At 45.2% G+C, this 19,485-nt stretch overlaps 1 protein-coding gene across 2 annotated transcripts in view; it reads right to left on the reverse strand.

Moving 5' to 3' along the window:
- The window catches only part of ctnna2 (catenin (cadherin-associated protein), alpha 2), a 665,994-nt gene that overhangs the window by 420,493 nt on the left and 226,016 nt on the right, over positions 1-19,485 (reverse strand). For both annotated transcript variants that reach the window (XM_036933400.2, XM_036933401.2), the window contains one exon: positions 17,464-17,667. In XM_036933400.2, coding sequence (XP_036789295.1) covers positions 17,464-17,667 — 204 coding nt within the window. The remainder of the gene's footprint in view (positions 1-17,463; positions 17,668-19,485) is intronic.

The following is a 19,485-nucleotide window of genomic DNA, read 5'->3' on the forward strand; positions in this document are numbered from 1 at the left end:
AGAAAAACACCATCCTCACCCTATTAAAACATAAAGGTCGAACATTGACTACATGTGTTTATATGTCAACTGAAAAGCTTTTTCAGATGTCCTCGCTTGGCGAAGCGTGGGGACAGCGTAAAGCTCACTCATAGTTCTTAAAGAAAACTAACTACCTTTCAAAGATGTTGAGTTACTGCCTAGCCTATTGCACGGTGGACGGGCAGTGAAACAAGCCTTATTTCCCGTAAGGTAAATCGCTGGCAGATACTGGATTCAGGCAGGCAAGCAGGACAGGCCCCAGTGTGTCGCGCAGTGGAAACACCGGCGGCTGCCGCTGAGCTGATGAAAGATGCAGGACCTGTGAGACACAGAACGAGACAGAGCCACTCCATCGGAGAAGAACTGTCGATACATTTCAACGAGCAGCTTGTGGAAGCTACGGCGGCTATTGAGTTATGGTAAATATACTTCATAAAAGGAGGACGAGGGGAGGGACAAGAGCAAAAGGGGAAAGGATCAATCCTGTGAGAGAGCGGGAGAATTAAGCCTGATATCCATTGACGTGGAGGTTTGTCTTTGTGTGCCCTTCGATCTAAAGACTCGGGGAAACTTGGGTGGTGTGTGTGTGTGTGTGTGTGTGTGTGTGTGTGTGTGTGTGTGTGTGTGTGTGTGTGTGTGTGTGTGTGTGTGTGTGTGTGTGTGTGTGTGTGTGTGTGTGTGTGTGTGTGTGTGTGTGTGCAGGCCTAGTGTGTGTACGTGGCCCTGAAGACAATAAAACATCTCCAACCTAACAGTCTTGTTCAATATGTGAGTTACTTGGAAAAGGGTATTATGTAGCACACCACTTCACTAAAAAGGCCAATGGCCCATCGAGGGCAAAGCAGAGCCAGGAACAAACCTACTGATGACACAGAACAGAGGCTGGATGGAAGTGGAGAGTGCAGTGCAGTGCAATGCAGGGTCAGTGCTCTGTCAAGTGCTGGTGATGGTGATGCTAATGCATAAAAACAGAAAGGCTTCCAGGAACTAGGAGAGATCGGAACTCTACTAGGAACTCGACATGTGCCTCGCCGCAGATCAAACTATTATCATTGGTTGGGTATTACGATCGTTTTTCCTAGCCACCGTGCCTCTACATCTGCATTGCTTGCTGTTTGGCGTTTTAGGCTGGGTTTCAGTATAAGCACATTGTGACATCTACTGATGTAAAAAGGGCTTTATAAATACATATTACTTGATTTGATTTGACAAGTGGTTTAAATGAGTAAATCCATGTTTGATATGCAATATGGCATTTTATGGACCTTATAGATAAAGTGATGTGAGGAGGAACCGCTTATAGCACCTTTTGGTTTAAATGTATTCCTCTCTCTCTCTCTACTCTCTCTCCCTCATCCCCTTCTCTCTCCCTCATCCCCTTCTCCCCCTTCTCCCCCTCCCCCCGCCTCCTTACTTTCTGATTGAACAGTTCTGCTCAGCTTCCCTTTGCACCACCGAGTACATTTGACTCCACCACTCCCATCCCCTCAGCAGCCCCCACCTCTGGTTTTCTGCAGAATAATGGCCTCCGTGCTCGAGCGCCCATTGCATTCGGCCCCTGCATCCCATAACGCTAACATATGTAGAAGCCCTAATGCAGTTAGAGGTCCAGGTCCCCGGATCCATGTCTGCTCGCTTAATGCAATTATGCTTGATTCCATAGTTTGATCCACCTATCAATGTCAATCGTGTTAGCGGCCGCTCAAGGCTGCCAGCATCTATGGGCCTGGGGAAGGAGGGAGGGAGTCCGACGTGGGAGAGGGAGGAGGAAAAGGGTGATATCTAATGCAATAGGCAACCAGGATCTGAGAGCCTTTGATTCCATTAATACGTCTGTAGTTCATTTTTTTTTATCTCCATCAGAGATGGCTACGCGGTGTGGAGCGGCGTGGGTGGGACAGCGAGGAGCTGCTGGTTGTTTGTGGTGGTGTAGTGTGGCTGTCTGTCTGGCGCACTTTGGGTGTTCTCCATTTCCAGCTGAACAAGTCTAATTGGGGTAGGGTGTGTGTGTGGGACGGCAGGCGGTCTGAGTTCTCCCAGCATTATTAAAGCAGGAAGTATCTGTCGTGCACCGGCGAATAGACAGTGTGCTACACATGCAGATAACAAGTACTTAAGATACTCCCAGAGCAAGGAACCGCATCCTGAGGCGTTTGTGTTTTAGTATCCAAATTGGAATAAAAACATTAGGTACCTAATACTGAGCCAGAACTCTTAAAGCCACTACAGCAAGTCGACAGATAGTCCATTTACATAAACCAAAAACAGACGTTCTTACAACTTCCAAGGGACCAAATGTGCTTGCTGGGTCCCTACTAACAATCTGTAGATCAGGGTTTCCCAACCCTCTCCTTGGGGCCCCTCCAGATGTTTCACACTTTTGTTTTAACCCTAAACGGGCACACCTGATCCAATTAGTCAAAGGCTTGATGATTAGTTGACTAATGGAACCAGGTGTGCCAGTGTAGGGTTAGAACAAAAATGTAAAAGGTCTGTGAGGGCCCAAGGAGAGGGTTGTGAAACCCTGCTGTAGATGATGCTTTCTAGTAGACTGCTCAATATGATGTGATATAATTCTAAAGGCACTGGGTTAAAATCGAAATTGAGCTAAGGACATCCCAAAGGCGGCAGGGGATAACCTCTACCCTGCTAACCTCTTGACTGCGATGAGAACCGGGGCATTTCTCTGTTCTCTGAGAGAACACTGGGAAAGTCCCCCTCCTCTAACCCCCTCCTCCAACCCCCCCATCCTCTCTCTACTGGTTTCCTCAGGTAACCCCAGCCCCACACATTCTCGCTATTACAGATGTTGTGGGAAGGGGGAGGTAGAGCGGGGGGGGGGGGTAGAACCCTGGCCCCTTGGATCATCACAAATCCCATATATGGCATACATTTCCTCCTAATGAGCTCAGGGCTTTCCTCTAACTCTGTAACACAGAGGTAACCGGCCACCAGCAAAAACGGCAATGGGAGATTCCCAGCAGCCCATTCCAAAACGCCAGGATATTGAAATTAGCCCGTCAGAAATTAAACCTGTCTAAGGGCTACAGTGAGATAAATAAATAAACATTGTGTAGAAATATTCAAAATGGAAACAGAGAAAAGCTATTCAAGACTTCACTCATTTGAATAGTCAGAGAGAGAATGAGAGAGGGGTAGAGACAGAGACGGGGATAGAGGGGAGAGAAAAGGACAAAGACAAAGGGATATTGAAAGAGGCCGAACGAGAAACGAGAGAGACGGGGTGAGACAAAGTCACTTTTGAACGGAGACTATAGACAGGACATTGGAATTGGTATCACACTACATAAAATAAAAGAGGAAAAGAGAGAGAAACGGAGAGGGAGAGAGAGAGAAAAGAGAGAGATTGAATAGAGAGAGATGGAATAGAGAGAGATTGAATAGAGATAGCGTGAGAGCGAGAACACACACAAACACACAGGAATGAGAAGGGATAACACCGACTCTGGGAGAATGAGAAATCTAAAGTCCATTTTTAGTCTCGTCACCTCGCCGTAATACACCAGAGCGCTAGCAGACAACACCGAGCCACACTGATTTATTATCATTCTCTGGGCCTATTTTATTTTCCTGATTACCATGGGCGGCTAACACGGACAGCAAATGAATGAAAATGCTGTGGAATTATAAACTCCACTTCGCCCGGCGCTGCGTTTGAATTATCTGGGAAGAGGACTGAATTAGGAAGCTGCCAATAACCTCTGCGAAGAATGATTTCTCGCTCTTTTGAGGAACTATCAAAGAGGGCCTCAAAATGGCAGCCGTGGGTAGGAGGGAAGATGATTATTTTCCGAGGAAAGAGAACAAGAAAAAGAATAGGTCCATCCCCAAGGTCCATCCAAGGACATTTCCTGAACTGTTTTATTAGAACACGTTTGCTCTCAGGGCTGACGGTTGCCGGGGAAGGTGCCAGAGCAGTGAAATAACATGACCACCTTGAGGAACACCTTGAGAGTTGTTTGTGAGTCTGATAGCTTTGTTCTGTGGTCTGTTTGGGTATCTGTGCTCTCCATGGGCAGGTGGTCCTGCTGTCCTGGATGGAGGACAGTGGTTACTGTGGGTCAGTTCCCCCCCAGCTGTCTCCCTCTCTTCCTGGGGAGGAGACGGACGGTGAAGGACTACCTCTGGAGCGGTGGAGCCCCGGAAGGCCCGGGAGTGAAACCACAGACTCCCTTTTCTTGAATGAACAACACTTAGGTCGGCCTGTTCACCGTCTCATCAACCCTCCGAGATGGCGCCTTTGAGGGGGGGGGGGGCTACTAGGAGGCCGATGGATTGCTGTGGCTGTGAAGTCTTCGTTCAGAGCAAAAACGGGAGAGCGCAGCTTGCCGCGGCAGTGGCGGAGCATTAGGGTGTTGACAGATGGAAGGGGAGGGCCAAGGGAGGCCTTGGGGAGCACTGTGATTTATCACCCAGCGTGGGCCGTTCAACCCGCCGCAAGTTGCTGAAGTGTGGAAGAAGGAAGGTCCTGGCGGGAGGACGAATGGAGGGAGGGAGCGAGTGAGGAAGATGAGGAGGAGAGGAAGAGAGAGAGAGAGGGGGAACGGGACACTAGGCACGAGAGAGCCTTTTATTATCTAACCCAGGCGACCTCCAAGTGCTAAAATGCATTATTATTATTATTACGCCAGCGCATTTACACTGGTAGTCACGACGACTGCTTAGCTGTAAGCAAAGACATGGATAGAGAAAAAAAAACAGACTATTCACCTCCGTGACAGCTGGACCATTTGTTTGCTTCATTTACACCTCACGAACAGCCGCGGCAGTCGTTGTTGTTCTCCCTCTTCGCTCCACTTCTTCAAACCAGACGTTATTGCTTTTCTCAATCTGGATTTGCATATGGGCTCCTGAGCGCCAGACATCTGAGGGCAATGGCTTTCCCTCACCTTCAGTGTCAAGAGGTAGGTGGGGCAGACGCTCCATTCTTCAACTCTCCAGTAGTCCTTTTAACTTTGGCGTGGTGAAGAGAGGGGAGCGCAGTTCGATAATTCATCTGGTTTCACTTCCAATTCGATGAGAGAAGATGCTTGGGAGCTGGGGGGGAGGGGGGGAGGGGGGCAGCGTGACAGGTAGGCTCTTTTGGGAAACAGATCGTTACACAGTGGGAATTACCCGACAAAACAGCAGTCTGATACTCTGGCCCCAAGGCTCTGTGTAGTCCTTATGGATTAACTTCTACAAAAAAAAAATGGAATGCAGTCTTCTACCACTCTCCTGAAAGAGTAGAATTTAAACTGCCCCAAACAAAAGAAATAGTTTGAATGACTAAATTGCATATCTTTAGACCCTACATACAGATGTGGTCCACACTGAAACATATGACCTAAAGTGAAAATGTCATCATATAAAGCCCTTAGCCTTTAGCCTGAAGTCAGTGGCTATAAACCAGTGGCTACTGTTTGTTAACCTTTTCACAAAGAGTTCCAAATATCTCTAACGGTCGACCAAGCGTGAGTTAAAAAAAACAAAAAGTTATGCGCTTGATGTCAGCATGCTGTTCCAAAATGTGATCGTTAACGCAACAGGACAGTTAACCCACGCTGCCCTCAAACCAAGGCACACTGCCGGCCAATTATCTATAGTCTATGTTTCAACTTGTCAATTTCAAATTATTTTCTAACACGTTTTACTTTCTAACATCAGTTTGAATTGAGGAGTGTTCCGTCTCCTCCTTAATTCACATAGAAGTAGCCCATTTCATTGTTACGGACAATTTACGCCCGTGAGGCATTACTGAGCCAGATAAGAGCCCAAGCACAAACTTTTTCCTCCGTGGCACATTTTCCAGCTGGTGCCCGCATTGCCTACTAATAACAACTTTGGACATGTCTGCAATCCTATCAAAGTAAGTGCCTTATTACCTTATCCTTACAGTTTTGTATATCGAGTTTCTCAATTCTACTGTAGAAGGTTGTACTGATTATGACCTCACGCTAAGCTAATTGGCAGTTATGTGTGGTGCATTCCTGGTTGTCACGTGAACATCTGTCAAGACCAAAGATGTTGCCACAAAATGAGGTGCAGGGTTGGATCCCTCATCTTTCAAGTAAACTTCCGGGAAGTGAATGATGGTAGGCGACACACCCCCTTCAAAATGCATACTCTTAGCATTGGTTGATGCGAAAAAACAAAAACAGCCTTCACAAACTACCCATCGTTGGATAACTTTAGATTTTCTGAAAGTGTTTTACTCAATTATTTTGATCACTGGTGAGGTCACCCGTGTCGTGATGTATTGTAAATTGTCATTGCTATCAGCTAATTCATATTATGGTTTCTGTTAGCCGAGAGTTACATATGACCGCTTGTGTTCGGTCACTCGTTCCTCAGTTAGCGCTATGACTAGCGTAGCCCACATTTTCTGGTTTGAATGAGAATTGTGTCATGCCGTCGCTACTTCTCTGAATGTCTGAACATTGCAGCCCAATAATAAACTGCTCACATTTGAGCACGTAACTTTGTAAAGACTGGTGTTTGTACTGCAGCTCTTCACTATATAAGGGCTTAAACATCCTGTGTATGTTTATATCAACCTCTCAGGTTCTCAAACAGTCTTGAGAGGTTTAGAGAGGGAGAAACTATTGCCAGCCTGCGTCATTCATCTACAGTTTTGTTTATGTCAGTTTGTTTATGCTGCGAATGCCTCAGCATTTGTGAAGTAGGGGGAAGAGGCGAGCTGACGTACAACTGGCGTATGACAGTTCAATATGCTCGCGTTCAAGGTACATCTGAATGCAATCTATATCCGTTTCAGTGTATGCGATTGGTGGGCAGCATACGCCACTCGACGACGCCAGGCTTTGTTTCTGGCTCTCCTGCTGGCTACGGGCGGCTCGTCAGTGGATCGTCTTCAAACATTGGCGTGTGTCTAAAGTATGCAAAGGGGGGGAAACTGCATCAAGGCAAACGTGGGCTTCGCATCACGCGGGCCACAGCTAATGCTAAGTGACAGTCCGACAGAAGTGTCTTAATTATGAGAAATGCATGCTGCCTTGATTGTGTGCATTTAATGAGCTTTTTCCGTGTCTAGCTACCTGAAGCGGTGTGTCAAGCTATTGCTGATGTCCGCTCGCTTAGAGAGGCTGTTTAGCAACAATGGCAGAACCTGACAGGCTAATATGGGCTGTGGGAGCAATAATAACAAAGTGTGTGTTTGTATGTGTGTGTGTGTGAGTATACATGGATATGTGTGTGTGTGTGTGTCCATGGCAGTGTTTGTCTACACACGTGTGTGTGTGTGTGTGTGTGTGTGTGTGTGTGTGTGTGTGTGTGTGTGTGTGTGTGTGTGTGTGTGTGTGTGTGTGTGTGTGTGTGTGTGTGTGTGTGTGTGTGTGTGTGTGTGTGTGTGTGTGTGTGTGTGTGTGGGTGTGTGGGTGTGTGTGTGTGTGAGACAGGAGCCTCATCAGAAGCCTGGTACTGTAGGAGTGGGTAGATTCCAGCGGAGAGTGAGGGGGAGGAGGACATGAAACAATAGGAGGAGGGAGCTGTGTCTAATGAGCCAGCTAGAAACGACAACCACTGGCTGGCTGGCGCAGACAAAGAAGAAGAGAGAAAAAGAGATGGATAGAGGGGAGAGAAAAAGGGGACAAAGACAGACAGAAATTGAGAGAGACCGAGAGAGGAACTGAGAGATAGACAGAAACAGACTGACAGAGAGAGTTAGAGTGAGGCAGAGTCCACGTCACAGGTCATTTAAACATCTCCTCAATCTCCCACCAGTGTCTCATCTTGTGCAGAACTAAAGCCCGGGGAAACTTCCCAGCAACCCCTGCCACCCCGCCGACTTGTCAAGCTGCGTTTTTCTTTCCTAAACTCCTGTAATTGAGCTGCCGGGCACTTAAATCGTGCGCTCAGTGCGAATCGGACCATTTCCTGAATCGCTGCGCGGTGGGAGCAGGCCAGGCACCTCTCGGGGAGGTACTTCCCTGCAGCCACACCGGCAGGCTTCAAGAGAACGAGACTAACAACACTAAAAGACGTCATCAGCAAGTCCGCTGCCGCGGGATCATCACCGTTCTATCTTGCAAGTCATCCTACCTGAGCTGTCAACAAAGCCCGAGCTAAAGCTTGATGAAAGACGCGGCGTCTCGGGAGAGGTGATTAAAATACGTCTGAAGGCAAGCTGGATGTGGCGGATCCGAGCATCAGATCATTAGCGCCTTTTGTTCTCTCCGGATGTCGAAGGTACATTGAGAAAAAGGCCAGACTTAGAGTTTCAATTTGTTTTTGTCTGTGCCCGAAAAAGTCCAGACGGTGTACCCGAAATGTTGTTTTTACACAATAATCCTTGGGCCTCTCTCTTGAGGGAGGTTGTTTTGGGCTCCTGCTGTGAGGGACATCAAACAGGCAAGGCAGAAGAGATATACAGTGGAGGCCCATGAGATAGAGCAAAGTCGATATACTGAAGGCCTTTATGGGGGTGTGAAGGCTGGTGCGGATGGGTTCCTGTGACATTCTCCATTATCAGACAGTTGTTAGCTCCACGTAGGCAGCAATCTGCACCACCCTGTTTGGGTCCATTAAAGCAAAACTGCAGGTACAAACTACAGGAGCGAAAACAACAGGAAACGGGTCAGACGTGGACACCAAGATTGGAGAGTGTAGTGAGTGCAAGTTGTAGAGAAATACACACACACACACACACACACACACACACACACACACACATTGATGGCCGTTGTCTGGGACATCAGATCCTTCCATCCCCTTTGATCAGCTCTGAAGCACCTCCACACCCAATTAGGCTCAATCCATTCCAGTCATGTATTATTCAGCTTCATTACAAGCCAGTACTCCCTATGTGTCCTTCACACACACTCGCGTGCACACCCGCGCACACACAAACACTGGTCTCAGATGATGAGTCATGGTCAGGACAGGGAGGCAAATGATCAATTGCAGGTCCTTGTGTGTGTGCGTGTGCATGTGCGTGTGTGTGTGCGTGTGCGTGTGTGTGTGTGCATATGGAGGTTGGTCTCTCATTGAGATGGTATTGTACTGTAAACACAAGGGTAATTAGCAAACAGTTGAGCTCCACTGACCAGACCTTGGAGCAGACCAGACAGACAATTGATGTCCTTTGATTCAGACAACAGACAACAACTGCTTCTGCTTCCTGGTGCCTGTCATTATGGCCAGTGCTATCAGGACACTGAGAATACTGCTGCTGGCTCAGAGATCCTGCTCTGTATTCTTTGTCTGGATGGATGGACTGAGGGCAAGCCAAAAACGGACATGGCTGTATTTAACAAGATGGCCGCCGACTGAAAAGGGTTTATACAGAGGAGCACTGGCGTTGTCACGGCTTCCTCCCCAAGAACCTCCAGATGTAATGGAGTCACGCACGCACACTGGCCAGCGCTGCTCGTGTCTGCTGAAAAAGTATTGATCGACTTATTTCCTTTATTGATCCTTTATTTATCCTCCCTCTCCCCCACTCCCTCCATCCTTTCTCACGGGCCAGGCAGGGCTCTGCAGCTTCACCTGCCTCAAGGGTCTCTCTCTCCCGCTTTCTCTCCCTCTTTCTCTCTCTCTCTTTCTCTCTCTTTCGCTCTCTCCATCACGCTTAAGACACTGGCTGTTTGAAAGGGGAGAGAATATGCTCTGATGAGGCATCTGTAGCTTTACAATAGCAGACACATGGACACACACTGATTTCCCCAGTGTTATGCAGCTCATAGTGCAGTGTGCGTGAGGGGAACACACAGGTCTTGATTAGGCTCTCTCCTTGTCACCCCCTCTGTGTGTGTGTGTGTGTGTGTGTGTGTGTGTGTGTGTGTGTGTGTGTGTGTGTGTGTGTGTGTGTGTGTGTGTGTGTGTGTGTGTGTGTGTGTGTGTGTGTGTGTGTGTGTGCAAACGGGCAGGCATCTGTCTCCCCTAAACGGCTGTCCGTTTGGTGTGCCACGTCCCGCTAACTACATGATTGAAACCCTCTTAAACTCTCCCTAAATCCTGTTTACTAGTCACACCCAGGGCTCCAATGGTACCCCCCTGGCCCCACCCCTATACTTCCACCCCCGTACCTCCCGGCCATGAGCTCTAGCCCTCAACCTCCCCCTTGACCCAAGCCAGCAATGCATTACTCCCGCCAATCAATACAGATCGGCCCAGTCGGATCGGTCTGTAACCAATTCAGATGATACTGATGATTCAGCCAGGGAGCTCCGGGCCACTGTCACCAATCACTAATCACCAGCGCTGCCCGACAGGTATGGACATTCCCCTGTCACTTGGACCTAATTTATTGCTGACTACCGCCATTGATTAACCTTGCCTTGTGCCTTGTGGACCGCTGCCGTCCGAAGCCATGTTTCTGAGAGGGGAGGAAAAGGAGGAGTCTGAAGTGACTGCAGGGAGAGTGGAACATAATGATATTAACAGTGTCGTGTGTGTTTAGACTAGTACAGTAAACTTTACTCAAGGTGGGTGGTATAAAAACATCTGTAACCTTTGGTCTCTGGACCAATAACCTATGGACATTCGTCAGTCATTGGATGATTACTTGATAAAGACAAGCATTGCTGAACTGACTCAATCAGCAACATGATTGCTATGGTCTCCAGACCATAGTTTGAGAAGCACACTGAACTATACAGCATGGCTATATTGCTTTCCAATGCTTCTCTTAGTGTGTTAAGTGACTATTTCAGAGGCCACATACAGCTCCCTCTCCTCCAGGTGTGACCGTGCCCACACTGTCCACTTAGCAATCAGCACCACCCTCATCCAATCACCGGAAGAAGACGCCGGCCACAGAGACCGTCAAGTGTCTGAGCGACAGCAGGTCACAGGCAGAGTTTAAGACCTGTCAAATCCCTCTCGAGAGGTTGTGTTTGAAGAGGGGACCACATCGCCACGTTATCGACCCATGTTTGCTCTCACGCTTACCGCCGTTTACCCACAATCCCCTATCAATGGGCACCGCAATCAACCATCTGTCTGTCAGAGCCCACGGAAGAACAAATACAACTCTGGGGTGCATCCAAATTGGTACCCTCTATTCTATTTACAGATGTAGGATCTTAACTTGATCACCCTGTAACAGGATAACTATCCCGCAATACATGTTTAAAAATGGCTTCTGAAGTTTGTAATTTTCCATTACAAAAAATATATCAACTCCTACAAAATGTCCATTAATTATAATCCACATAATAATTTGCATTTCCAGCTGCAGGATTATTTTCCTGCTGTAGTAAACTGGCTCAAATTAAGATCCTACATCTGTAGTGCACTAAAAGTTTTCCAAGGAAGGAGTGAAACAAAAGTTTGAGTAATTTTTCCCCTTCGTCGAGCTTACGCTACAGTACATCTGCCCTTCCTTCAACCTGTCCGACGTGTGCTTTTATTTCAAGCTGCTGACTCAAATGAAGGCCTTTAAGAACATAATCCTGCAGATCTCCTGTATGTGACGGCTTATGCTCTCCTTCCTTCCTTCCCTCGCTCCTCTCCTCTCTTGTTTTCGTGTCGATGGGCTCCGGGAACAGGTGTCATTTGTGGCCACTAAGCCATTGGCAAGTCCACTCTGTATTGACCCCGTACAGTATCAATTCTGCTTGTGGCAGTGACCCTGCGTGATAAACGCTGGCTACTCCCCAGACTAATCTAATGTGTGTGTTGCCTGTGTCTGTAGGTCTTCTACATACTAGTCTGGGAGCTAACTGGGGGGGTATTAGATACAGCTCCTCATTAGACTATTGCTTCACTGTAGTCACAACACAATGTGAACTAGTGGTAGTAGTAGATATTACAGCCCAGCTCCTATGCACCTTCATTTGTGTGTGCTTTTGTGCCTTATTGTGTGCTTTGTATATATTATTGTGTATTTTGTCTGTCTTATAATGGGTTTTGGCTGGTATTATTGTGTGTTTTGTTTATATTACTGTGTGTTTTGTTTGTAATATTGTGTTTTGTCTGTATTATTGTGTGTTTTGTCTATATTATTGTGTGTTTTGTCTATATTATTGTGTGTTTTGTCTATATTATTGCATCTTTTGTCTGTATTATTGCGTCTTTTGTCTGTATTATTGTGTCTTTTGTCTATATTATTGTGTGTTTTGTCTATATTATTGTGTGTTTTGTCTGTATTATTGTGTGTTTTGTCTATATTATTGTGTGTTTTGTCTATATTATTGTGTGTTTTGTCTGTATTGTGTGTTTTGTCTATATTATTATGTGTTTGTCTATATTATTGTGTCTTGTCTATATTATTGTCTTTTGTCTAAATTATTGTGTCTTTTGTCAGTATTATTGTGTGTTTTGTCTATATTATTGTGTCTTTTGTCTAAATTATTGTGTCTTTTGTCAGTATTATTGTGTGTTTTGTCTATATTATTGTGTATTTTGTCTATATTATTGGGTGTTTTGTCTATATTATTGTGTGTTTTGTCTATTTTTGAGTGTTTTGTCTATTATTGTTTGTTTTGTCTATATTATTGTGTGTTTTGTCTATATTATTGTGTGTTTTGTCTATATTATTGTGTGTTTTGTCTATATTATTGAGTCTTTTGTCTGTATTATTGCGTCTTTTGTCTGTATTATTGTGTGTTTTGTCTGTATTATTGTGTGTTTTGTCTATATTATTGTGTGTTTTGTCTGTATTATTGTGTGTTTTGTCTATATTATTGTGTGTTTTGTCTATATTATTGTGTGTTTTGTCTATATTATTGTGTGTTTTGTCTATATTCTTGTGTGTTTTGTCTATTATTGTGTTTTGTCAGTATTATTGTGTGTTTTGTCTATATTACTGTGTCTTTTGTCTATATTATTGTGTATTTTGTCTATATTATTGTGTGTTTTGTCAGTATTATTGTGTGTTTTGTCATTATTATTGTGTGTTTTGTCTATATTACTGTGTCTTTTGTCTATATTATTGTGTCTTTTGTCTGTATTATTGTGTGTTTTGTCTATATTATTGAGTGTTTTGTCTATATTATTGTGTGTTTTGTCTATATTACTGTGTCTTTTGTCTATATTATTGTGTGTTTTGTCTATATTACTGTGTCTTTTGTCTATATTATTGTGTCTTTTGTCTATATTATTGTGTGTTTTGTCTATATTATTGTGTTTCGTCTATATTAAACCAGTGCACCTGGCACCTATTACCATAGCCCGTTCAAATGTACTTAAATATTTTGTCTTGCCCATTCACCTTCTGAATGGCACAAATACACAATCCTTGTCTTAATTGTTTCAAGGCTTAAAAACACTTCTTTAACATGTCTCCTCCCCTTTATATATACTGATTGAAGTGGATTTAACAAGTGACATCATGAAAAGATCAGGTATTACTAATGTTTTGTAGACTCAATGTATATATACAACTGTGTCTGTGCTTCTACATTTTGGCTCTTAGGTACAAATAGCACCTGTATTTATTTTAAATAGTTTGAGCATTTGATTGAGCCTGTCTAGAAACAAGGGTTTAAACCTTAATAGACACCAGGAATGAAAACCTGACAGGTAATGGCTGTAGTCTAGCTTTCAATACCACAGCTATTACCACTACCAGACAACAGGACACACTATTTGAACAGTCAGAGATGTGCTGTATTTTTTATTTATTTTATTTCACCTTCAGTTCTCATTTACAGCTGCGACCTGGCCAAGATAAAGCAAAGCAGTGCGACAAAAAACAACAACACAGAGTTACACATGGGATAAACAAATGTACAGTCAATAACACAATAGAAAAATCGATATACAGTGTGTGCAAATGTATTAAGATTAGGGAGGTAAAGGCAATAAATAGGCCATAGTGGTGAAAACAATTACAATTTAGCATTATCACTGGGGTGATAGATCTGCAGATGATGGTGTGCAAGTAGAGATACTGGGGTGAAAAAGAGCAAAAATAAATAACAATATGGCTGTGTACAGGCGCAGTGATCAGTAAGCTGCTCTGACAGCTGATGCTTAAAGTTAGTGAGGGAGATATAAGTCTGCAGCTTCAGTAATTTTTGCAATTCGTTCCAGTCATTGGCAGCAGAGAACTGGAAGGAAAGGCGGCCAAAGGAGGAATTGGCTTTGGGGATGACCAGTGAAATATACCTGCTGGAGCGCATGCTACAGGTGGGTGTTGCTATGGTAACCAGTAGCTGAGATAAGGCGGGGCTTTACCTAGCAAAGACTAATAGAAGACCTGGAGCCAGTGGGTTTGGCGACGAATATGAAGTGAGGGCCAGCCAGCAAGAGCATACAGGTCGCAGTGGTGGGTAGTATATGGGGCTTTGGTGACAAAACGGATGGCACTGTGATAGACAACATCCAATTTTCTGAGTAGAGTGTTGGAGGCTATTTTGTAAATGACATTGCCGAAGTCAAGAATCTGCAGAATAGTCAGTTTTACGAGTAAAATGTTACCACATCTTCACAATATTTAGCCAACCGAGTGTGAGCTAACCTAAGTCATAACTGTGGCGGAGCTTATGAGTGGGAGAGTGGGGGGTACGACAGTGGACAATGAACTGGACAATTCCTTCAGTTCCTCGCTAATTTGGTGAAATGTATCAAATACTTGATCTTTTAGTCGTTCAGAAGCATCTGAATTATTTCCCGAGGGATGTCCCGCTCATAGATATTTATATTCACAGTGTTAAAAATAGTAAGTAAAAATGACACATATTGATAGATGCAGTAAATATGCATGTGTTCCAAACACAGCTTGTTGTCACCACAACACCTCTGTCACAGAGTCCGTTTGCTATAGCTTTCCTTTTTTGGTATCAATTTATTTGGATAGTCCCAAATAGATTGCTTTTAACTCGGTAGATGTTCAACGGACTGTCAACAACATGTTTGACTAACAATTGAGTAATCCTATCCCTCGCCTAACCCTTATCCTAACCCTAAACTTAAATGTAACCCTTAACCTTAACCCTAAACTTAAATGTAACCCTTAACCTTAACCCTAAAACACTGTGGCATATAAAATGAGCTGGAATTGATAGTTTACACATCTGTAATCATCTATAGAGGACTATCAAAATGAAGTGTGAGTTTAAGTTCACTTCCTTCGTCAAATTATACACCACGTTCAATGGGAATTATACACCAGGTCCAATGGAAATTCTACACCAGGTCTAATGGGAATTATACACCAGGTCTAATGGGAATTATACACCAGGTCTAATGGGGATTATACACCAGGTCCAATGGGAATTATACCCCACGTCCAATGGGGATTATACACCAGGTCCAATGGGAATTATACACCAGGTCTAATGGGGATTATACACCAGGTCCAATGGGGATTATACACCAGGTCTAATGTGAATTATATACCAGGTCTAATGGGAATTATACACCAGGTCTAATGGGAATTATACACCAGGTCTAATGGGAATTATACACCAGGTCCAATGGGGATTATACACCAGGTCCAATGGGAATTATACACCACGTCTAATGGGAATTATACACCAGGTCTAATGGGAATTATACACCAGGTCTAATGGGAATTATACACCAGGTCTAATGGGGATTATACACCAGGTCTAATGGGAATTATACCCCACGTCCAATGGGAATTATACACCAGGTCCAATTGGAATTATACACCAGGTCCAATGGGGATTATACACCAGGTCCAATGGGGATTATACACCAGGTCCAATGGGAATTATACACCAGGTCCAATGGGGATTATACACCAGGTCCAATGGGAATTATACACCAGGTCCAATGGGGATTATACACCAGGTCCAATGGGAATTATACACCAGGTCTAAATGGGAATTATACATCAGGTCTAATGGGAATTATACACCAGGTCCAATGGGAATTATACACCAGGTCTAATGGGAATTATACACCAGGTCTAATGGGAATTATACACCAGGTCTAATGGGAATAATACACCAGGTCCAATGGGAATTATACACCAGGTCTAATGGGAATTATACACCAGGTCTAATGGGAATTATACACCAGGTCTAATGGGAATAATACACCAGGTCCAATGGGGATTCTACACCAGGTCCAATGGGAATTAAACACCGGGTCCAATGGGAATTATACACCAGGTCTAATAGGAATTATACATCAGGTCCACCAGGACTTCCGCTTTATCACAAACCCGCTGGAAGACACACAGGGAGCATGCCCTACTTCGGCACCTGTGGAGCAGCTGTCATGGGGTGGTTAAGTGCCTTGCTCAAGGACACAACGGCAGGCGATGGCATCTATGATTTTGATCACAGCAACCCTCCGATTGCCAACTCAATTCCCACCAGATGTTTCCCATCAGACCCGGGATTAGAATTTGCAACCCTCCGATTGTTAGCTGGCCTCTCTTAACCACTAGGCTAACTGCCGCCCATGAACTATCCTTCTAACTGTCACAAACAGAATGGAGGCAACTCAGAACACTTATTTATTGTCCCCGTGCCTGTATTTTCACTATGAGACTGTGGGTGGCCATTGCTTTGGTAAACACACTAGTTGGGCCCAGGGGACGATGGTAGTGCTGATGAGCTACTTAGGATCCACGAGGGATTCAAAAGCCCCTGAGCCCGAGCTCTCTGCTACTGCTAATGACTACAGAAGCTGACAGAGAGCGAGAAAGAGGAGGAGGCCATAAAGAGAAAGAAATTTAGAGGGACCTTCCTCAAGGACTAGGGCCCTTTAAGTAGTAACTGACAACTAATTGCACCACCACCACCACCGAAACGTCATTCATGATCCCCTTAATGTATCCAAAATGGCCACCCAGTCACAAAACTAAGCCCTGCAGGCCGACCCAACACAAGGCCGAAATGACACGATAGAGCCCCCATTTCGGCTCTGGTTGCAATGAAGTCTATGGACGCTGAGCACAGCAAAGCACACAATAACCTGGTACAGTGAGAGAAACACATGAATGGCCATGGCTGCGGCCAGCCTTCCTTCACTGCAGTAACTCACATCCAGAGTCAAGGCCATTAGGTTATCTAGCGGCCCGACCAGGGGGTAACTGTTCTGCAGTGGGGGGTTATGGACTGAGGAGATTTATAGTAAGCAATGCCACTGGGAGCCAAAATGGCGTTCTTGTCTCTCGTGTCACGCTGTGCATATCACATTACAGTCCACTATCACACTGTAGAATAGAGAGGATGGATTTCAACAGAGTAAAACCAGACAAGTGTGCAAGTTAGTGGTAAAAGGGAGAGTGGGGAATTGTCTGGAGCTGAAAGAAGAATAGATGGGGCAATGTGTGGAATGGATTGGAGCTGTGGTGTGTGTGTGTGTGTGGTTGCAGTGATTTTTTTAACAAGACGTAGAAAGGATAGAACACGAGTAGTACAAACTGTAGCAGCTTGTGTATCTGAGGAAAGGTGTGTGTGTGTTTGAGTGTGTGTATGCACGCACAGGTGATTGTGCATGTGTGTGTGTGTGTGTTAATATGCGGTAAGCCCAAAATCCTCTTCGAGGGTTACTCACATTGTTCATGTACTCGCTCAGCAGGTCTTGCAGGGCCTGCCGGACGGCGTTGCACTCAGCCACGATGCGCTCGCGGCGGTCGTCGCGGGTGCAGGATGAGTCGGCCATGAGGGCGGCGCCGCTGATGATGCTCTCCAGGCGCTCCTCTAGGGAGGGGCGGAAACGCGCCTCGCTGAACGTCAGCGGGTCCAGGATGATCTTGTTCTGACCGGGAGGAAAGGAGAGAAGGAGGTCAGAAACAGGCAAAACCAAAGGTCAACTTTTGAATGATATTGCACCTTTGAACTTTGCACCCAAAGAGAATGTATAACATTCAGAGTGGATCATGTCATCTTATTACCCAAATGTTAAGTGTTGGATACCGAATGTAATGTAAGCTCTGTTGGGCTAGATTGTCTCTAAGAATGACAAATACATGGAAATGCATGTTAGCACTCAACCACTTCTGAGAAAGACATACTGTATGAGAGAGAGAGAGAGCGAGAGAGAGAGAGAGAGAGAGAGAGAGAGACAGAGAGAGAGTGAGAGAGAGAGAGAAAGAGAGAGAGAGACATACTGTATGAGAGAGAGAGAGAGAGAGAGAGAGAGAGAGAAAGACATACTGTATGAGAGAGAGAGAGAGAGAGAGAGCGACAGAGAGACAGAGAGATAGAGATAGAGAGACATAGAGATTGATTAAGGTAGGGTTCTGCTGTCACCCACGAGTTACATTCTCAGCTGTTTGTTTGGAACGGGCTGTCCCTGAAATGTACTATTTGTAACAAAGGCTTATGTCTGGGGTACACAGAGTCATACACACCCTTCTGGTCTTCATAATGACTACAATATTACACATAGCAATATCTGAGCTCTCAATGTCATGTCAGAGTGACCCATGACCAAAGTCGTCATCTCCCAATGAGAGAGAGAGAGAATATGGGACAAATAGAGGCACAGAGAGAGAGAGAGAGAGAGAGAGAGAGAGAGAGAGAGAGAGAGAGAGAGAGAGAGAGAGAGAGAGAGAGAGAGAGAGAGAGAGAGAGAGAGAGAGAGAGAGAGAGAGAGAGAGAGAGAGAGAGAGAGAGAGAGAGAGAGAGAGAGAGAGAGAGAGAGAGAGAGAGAGGACCTGTAAGACAGCAGACGGCAGTGGTCCATTTCATATGGTTAGCGACAGTAAAAAGGAAGACAGAAAGAAAGGGAGAAAGGTCAAAAGATGGATGGAATGATAGAACCAGAGAGCGCTACAACAGCAGGAGGGAGGGAGTTGATCAGAAAATGGAGTGGAACAAAGCCTAACAAAGAGCCTGCGATCACATTTGGCAGCGAGGAAAATGGTAGCAGACGGCTCAGTGCAATCTGTCAGCGCTAGGTGGTAGAGCCAGAGGCTGAGAGTGGAGGAAATGTCACCTTCAGGCTTAGCTTTAGGGTCCTTGTACCAGACCTTTACAGACCCCCCCCCCCCGTCTGCTTTAAGGGGCCTTTAAGCACAGAGTGAAGAAACACAGGAGCCATGAGGAGAAGCCCTCGGCTTTTATTAATGGAAGTAGCCGCAAAATATACTTTTTTTTATGATCTGTACAGCAGGTAAGATCAAAAATTACCATATTGATGGCGAAGGTATTACGTTTTACGTTTTACGGCCGTACAATTTCAATGTCCCATTCGGCAGCAGTTTGCGGTGCGTTGGGGTTTTTAAGAGGGAGAAGTCACACCGGGTAGGCAGCGTTTATTAGTAAAGAGGTGCCTAAGAGTTACACATGGGCCAGGCCCTAAATTCCTTAGCTGTGTGTGTCTGTGTGTGTAAGTGTGTGTGTGTGTGTGTGTATATGTGTTTATATCGGTTGTAATGCGCATTACGGTTGAAAGCAGTTCCAGTCGGGCCTAGTTGGAAGCAAAATACAGTGCCGTTCAAAGACGACTGTCTTCGACTGTTTTCGAGGGCCTAATTTGTTTCTGTCGCAGCTAGGCGGCATCTATTTCCCACAAAGCGGTTTAGCCACAATGTCGAGTCTAGCAACTGAAGCCGATTCCAAAGGACAGCAG

This window comes from Oncorhynchus mykiss, chromosome 10 (genome assembly GCF_057628025.1).
Source record: "Oncorhynchus mykiss isolate SJ-2025 chromosome 10, ASM5762802v1, whole genome shotgun sequence".
NCBI classification, from domain to species: Eukaryota; Metazoa; Chordata; class Actinopteri; order Salmoniformes; family Salmonidae; genus Oncorhynchus; species Oncorhynchus mykiss.